The following is a 5,568-nucleotide window of genomic DNA, read 5'->3' on the forward strand; positions in this document are numbered from 1 at the left end:
TTTTGTTCTGTCACATTTGACATGAAATAAAAATCATCATTGTCATTATTGATATAAACAAAAACTGTTTTTTAAACCAATAAATTAAAACATCTTAAATTTTTTTTATTAAACTGTATTCTTATTTAATATATAAAATATCCATTAGATAATTTCTAGCGAGAAAGGGGAAGAGAGTTAAGAAACTTCTTCTCTAATTTGATTTACTTTAAAAAAAACAAAAACGCAATCCTAATGCAAATTTCGTTTTCATAAAGTAACATAGAGCGATAATACTGGCATCATCGGCGGCGAGAATCAACGGTGAGTTTTTAAAATTTTCCAATTTCTTAATTGTTTTGCGATCGCTTGATTTCGATTTCGCTTCCGCTAGATTCATCGATGTGATCGATTGATTTCGGTTTTCTATTTCTATATGCTTTTCCGTATTCGTATGAATTTTCCGTGATTTAGTATCTATATGTTCGTCTCTTCGTGTGCTCATATTGAATTTCGATAATCGAATTTGTTAACGTGGATGTGGATTTCGTATATCGTTATCCAAATTTCCGTAAAAAATTCCAATTTGATTCCGTGATACAGACAAGGTGTGTGAGAAGAAGATGATTGATTTTCTAACGGAGAAGCCAGTGAGTAGTAAAAGAGAAGGTCGTAGACATGGTGGAGAAGATCGAATAAGCTTATTACCTGATCCACTTCTTTGTCAGATACTCTCGAATCTTCCTACAAAAGATGCGGTCAAGACAAGTCTTTTGTCCAGTAAATGGAGATATATTTGGCTTTCGATTTCCGAGTTGGAACTAGACGACGAAGAGTTCGCAAACTCCGACTCATTCGTGAGTTTCGTCGACAGATTCATCGATTTCTCCGTGGAATCACCTATTGAGAAGCTCAAGCTCAAGCTCACTTCAAAGAGGGAGAAATGTAGCCCATTTGCTATCAATTCATGGGTCGACGCAGCGGTCAAGCGTAATATCCAGCATCTCGAGATTGATTATGCTAAAAGATATTTAGGGTTTGAGCTTCTTTCTACAGACATCTTCATCTGCCAGACTCTGGTTTGCTTAAGACTCCGTTTCGTGGCCTTGAACGATTTCGAACGTGTCTCTTTACCTCGTCTTAAAACCATGCATTTAGAAGAAGTCAGGTTCGTGAATCACTTGGCTTTAGAGACCCTTGTCGCGTCTTGTCCAGTTCTTGAGGATCTGAGCGTAATTAGAAGCCAAGATGACGTCAAGGTCTTACGAGTTTGCTCTCAGACTATAAACAGACTCATTCTGGTTCTTGATGTTGCTGAACTTCACCGTAACCGTTGGGCAAATAGTGACGTTGTGATTGATGCTCCTAAACTCAAGTATTTGAGTATTAAAGACAACCAATCGACAAGCTTTACTATAGTAAACAGCTTGTGCTCATCTGCTGAGGTGGATATTGCTGTCGATTTCAATGTGAAAGATGTTTTAAATATTAATGACTCGGGAAAGAGAAGTAGCATTGGTTGTTTTCTCGCAAGGATCTCGAGTGTCAGGGATATGACCATATGTTGGAAAACTTTCAAGGTGTGTAGATAATGTCAATGAAGAGGAATCGGACATGTGAATCTTGGTTCATTGATTGATCAATTTTGGTTTTTTTTTTTTCAGGTTATCCGTCACTACTGTAAATTAGAACCACTACCTCAGTTTTGTTACATGTCCCAGTTGCATGCTAAAATCTTTGCTGTGGATTTGGAAATGTTGCCAGACCTTCTCGAGAGCTGTCCGAATCTCAAATACCTCGTCTTGGTGCTGGTTTTTTCTTGGTCTAATTAGGATGTGTTTACTTGTTTGTGAAAAAGATTTTTCTTAATGATCTTATATTTTTGCAGGAACTGAATGGTTCCATTAAGAAGGATGAGCAAATGAGCTTCTCATCTTCTGTGCCTTTGTGTTTGCGATCATGTCTAGAGCACGTGGAGATGAGAAAACCAATTAGTGGATTTGGAGTAGAAATGGAACTAATAAGGTATTTCCTTGAGAATTCAACAGTCCTCAAGAAACTTACTCTGCGTCTGGGTTGTCCTAGGATGAAACAAGAGTCTATCATCTTCAAGGAACTCCTGGGATTCCGAAGATGCTCTAGCGCGTGTGTAGTCGACGTTGTTGGACTCGAAGAGACATTGATGAAACTATGATTGAAGAGATTGTGTTTCAACCAGAGTCTGCTTTTTGTCTCAATCTTTGGGTTAGATTATTCTCACCATTGTGTCTGTGTAATTATCATATTCTCTTAGAGATGTGTAGGACTCTAAAGATTTGTAATTTAGTGCTGTTAAGACACTGATATTGATGGTGGACATCAGGTTTCTGTTTTAAACCATAGTTGAAATTACAAACCATAGAATGGTAAATGTAATTTTACTGATTTCTGCTCATTTGTTTCTCTTGAGTTTGGTTCATGGATATGCTAAACTTTTTTTTTTTTGAACATCTGCTAAACTAACTAGGTGTAATATATACAGTGGGAGAACGTGGCGACTGGCCATTATTGGCAATGCAAATTCTGATGAGAAATCTTGAGGCATAGTCATGTGATTGATAATTGACATGAAAGAAATGCACATTCTTTAGGGACATGAAAGAAATGCACATTTTTTAGGGACATGAAATGTCGTTACCTTCTTAGACCCATTGAACTTTGAAATGTCAGTTACCATATACACAGTAAAACCTCTATAAATTAATAACGTTGGGACCATAATATTTTATTAATTTATCGTGATATTAATTTATTTATAAATTAATAATTATTAATTTATAGAGAAAAATTGCTTTTTGTATATAATTTTTTAAAAAAAAATTTTGGAATAATGTTATATTTTAAAATTTGAACAAATTTTATAATATAAATTATAATTAATAATCATAATTAACTATCATAATAAAATAGTTTTTAACACCAGATTGGATTGTCCATGTAAAAATATATATGTTCATAAGTTTAAAATTTATAAAAAAAAATAATAGCTACTATCAGTATTAGTGATGATAAAATTGAAGATAATACTACAATACATTTAAAAAAATTTACATGTAAAAAAATCAATTATCACATCAAAAAATTATCATAATTTTGAATGTATATAGTAAAACAGCAATAAGATCTACTGATATAATAATTGGAGAGATGAGAACCAATGAGATTTCAACTTTAAGTAAAAACAAACACATTAGTCATATTTTAGAATATTATATTTACATATATTTACATAAATTTATATAATTATTAATTTATGTTTTTGTTAGGACCATATATTTATATAAGGGTTTCGAAAAAATTATTATCTTATTATCTTATCAAATTTGATGGATTTTTATATTGGCCCGATTTGGGACCAGCAAAATTTATTAATTTATAGTGATTATTAATTTATCGAGCATTAGTTTATAAAGGTTTTACTGTAGTTCAAGTTGATGTAAGTTTATTCATATTGGGATTAGGCTACCAATTATTATGTCAACTAACAAATACTTTATATTTCTGCACAAGGAAGTTAGGTATCCACATACTAGACTATCATGGCTCGCCCTCAATACAAACTCTTGGTACAAATACTCTCACATTTTCACGACCTTAAATAGGTCTAATCGCAGTCACCAATTCCACAGCCACAATTGCCCAACAAATCTTCAAAAACATTTAAATAATTATCAATTATGAAATGTGGAAAGGTAAAGAAAAACACTTCAAACTAAGCATTGGAACTACAACATGGTCCTTGATCTTTTACTGGATCGTAAAAAGGTGAAGGATCTTGCGGTTGATTCGGCTCACAATCTTCAGACCTTGGTCATATGATGTTTTCCAGTAACGGCAAGCACTTGAGAGTCATTACTGAAGCAGACTAAAACCCGAAATACCCGGAAAACTACTATTACTTAAATGACATCTAATGATTTTTGATACGCTATGTTATGTTTTGGGATGTCCATGACTAGCATGCACATCTACTCTTTATTTTATTGAACTCTGTTTTTTTTTTTTTGGTGCTATTTCACCAGCTATTGTACTATCACTTCTCTTTGTTCGATTACATTGTACTCTGAATGTAGTTTCTCTATGCTGTCTTGACTGTAACATTTATGTTATGATGAAATACGTGTATAACTAAATACAACATCCATTTTAAAACATCATGTTTTACTATATAACACTGGGTGAAAGATCTTGCACAAAACGAAGCTCAGATTTTTCAGGCTTTCGACTGTCTTTCTAAGTTCTTAGACCAAATTTATTTGGAGTAAAGAATCTCGACATGTTTCCAGATTGTTAAACATGTATGTATGTTGTTAGTAATGTAGGTCTAGTAGATGTCTGTTGTATTTGGGATGAGAGAGCAATAGGCGAGTTTTAAAAATGATTGTATGCCGTGGGATAATGAAAGAAACTGATGAGACTGAGATTCTATGAGGTAAAGAATGTTTCCTTTATGTGTTTGAACTTTGAAGTAAATGCTCCTTCTGTATATGTTGTGTTTCACAGGTGTAGGAGCAAGACATTTGTGAAAATGATTGCATTCGTCTACATATTGAATTTGCAGATTCTTGCATTTGGAGGTATAAGATGGTATTTGAGTGTTTAATGAAAAATCTCAATATACTAGGAATTAACCCGTGTATCACGCGATACGTGGAATTATAATATCTTAAATATTATTTTAAAAATTAATTTTAAAACTTTTAGTTAAAAATTTTAATTACGCGAGATTATATCGGAATAAACTGTTCATTTATCCCGTTGACAAATCATAATAAGTTGTTTATTAACCCATTAACAAATCATAATATTTAATAAATTGAATGTACCACCTATTTTTAAAGTTAATATTTTGAATTGCAATATTTGTTTTTGTAGATATTCAGAAATTAAAATCATAGCCCGTTCATATAAGAAGAAATCGTTTACTTAACCCGTTTTTCACTCGATGTAAATATAACTTTAAAAATATCAATTTTAATATGCAATGTTTAATGACTTCATTTTATCGTTAATTTTTTAAAAAATAAAATTAATTTTTTTTAAGTTAAATTTTGATAAAAATAGTTTTAAAACTTATATATTATCATGTAAAATATAACAGATTATAGTAAAAAAAATATTTCAACATTTTTTTAATATTATAAATTTAAATTTTGATTTTTCACATTTGAACAATTGAGAAAAAATATTTTTTCCATGTTATTTTTAATTAAATATATTAAATAATATTTTTTGAAATAAAAATATAAAAATGTAATATTTTATATTTAAAAATTAAATAGTAAATATACTCTATTAAATGATAAACACAGACTTTCCATATGTTTTTTAATAATTTTGAAAGACAATTATATCTTTTCTTATTTTAACTATTTTTTATTATTTGTAATGACATTTTATGTAATAATCTACAAAATAAAAGTTAATTTTTATAAGTGTCTACTTAAAAAATAATATAGAGATTCTTATGCATTTTGTGAACTTTATTAAACTTAAACTGCATAAAAAATTTAGTTTACCTGTCGAGATCAATAAATGTGGAAACTTGAG

At 30.7% G+C, this 5,568-nt stretch overlaps 1 protein-coding gene across 2 annotated transcripts; it reads left to right on the top strand.

The window, feature by feature from the left end:
- Positions 1–224: 224 nt before the first annotated feature.
- Positions 225–2,355, top strand: LOC18013655 (F-box/FBD/LRR-repeat protein At5g22660). Of its 2 annotated transcripts, XM_024153459.1 has the most exons (4): positions 225–303; positions 583–1,559; positions 1,644–1,784; positions 1,868–2,355. In XM_024153459.1, the coding sequence occupies exons 2-4, from the start codon at positions 603–605 to the stop codon at positions 2,171–2,173; spliced, it is 1,404 nt and encodes a 467-aa protein (XP_024009227.1). In that variant the 5' UTR covers positions 225–303; positions 583–602; the 3' UTR covers positions 2,174–2,355. The 2 variants fall into 2 exon arrangements, with proteins under 2 accessions (XP_024009227.1, XP_006419103.1); XM_006419040.2 differs by lacking the exon at positions 225–303 and having other exon boundaries at positions 333–1,559.
- The last annotated feature ends 3,213 nt before the right edge of the window (positions 2,356–5,568 follow it).

Source organism: Eutrema salsugineum, unplaced genomic scaffold (assembly GCF_000478725.1).
Source record: "Eutrema salsugineum unplaced genomic scaffold, Eutsalg1_0 scaffold_4, whole genome shotgun sequence".
Lineage (NCBI taxonomy): Eukaryota > Viridiplantae > Streptophyta > Magnoliopsida > Brassicales > Brassicaceae > Eutrema > Eutrema salsugineum.

What these genes read in the sequence shown, in the direction of transcription:
- LOC18013655 (XM_024153459.1), top strand. Translation starts at nt 603, where the DNA reads ATGATTGATTTTCTAACGGAGAAGCCAGTGAGTAGTAAAAGAGAAGGT. An exon ending in TATGTTGGAAAACTTTCAAG is followed by an intron (nt 1,560 to 1,643) that starts GTGTGTAGATAA and finishes TTTTTTTTTCAG; the next exon opens with GTTATCCGTCACTACTGTAA. An exon ending in ATCTCAAATACCTCGTCTTG is followed by an intron (nt 1,785 to 1,867) that starts GTGCTGGTTTTT and finishes ATATTTTTGCAG; the next exon opens with GAACTGAATGGTTCCATTAA.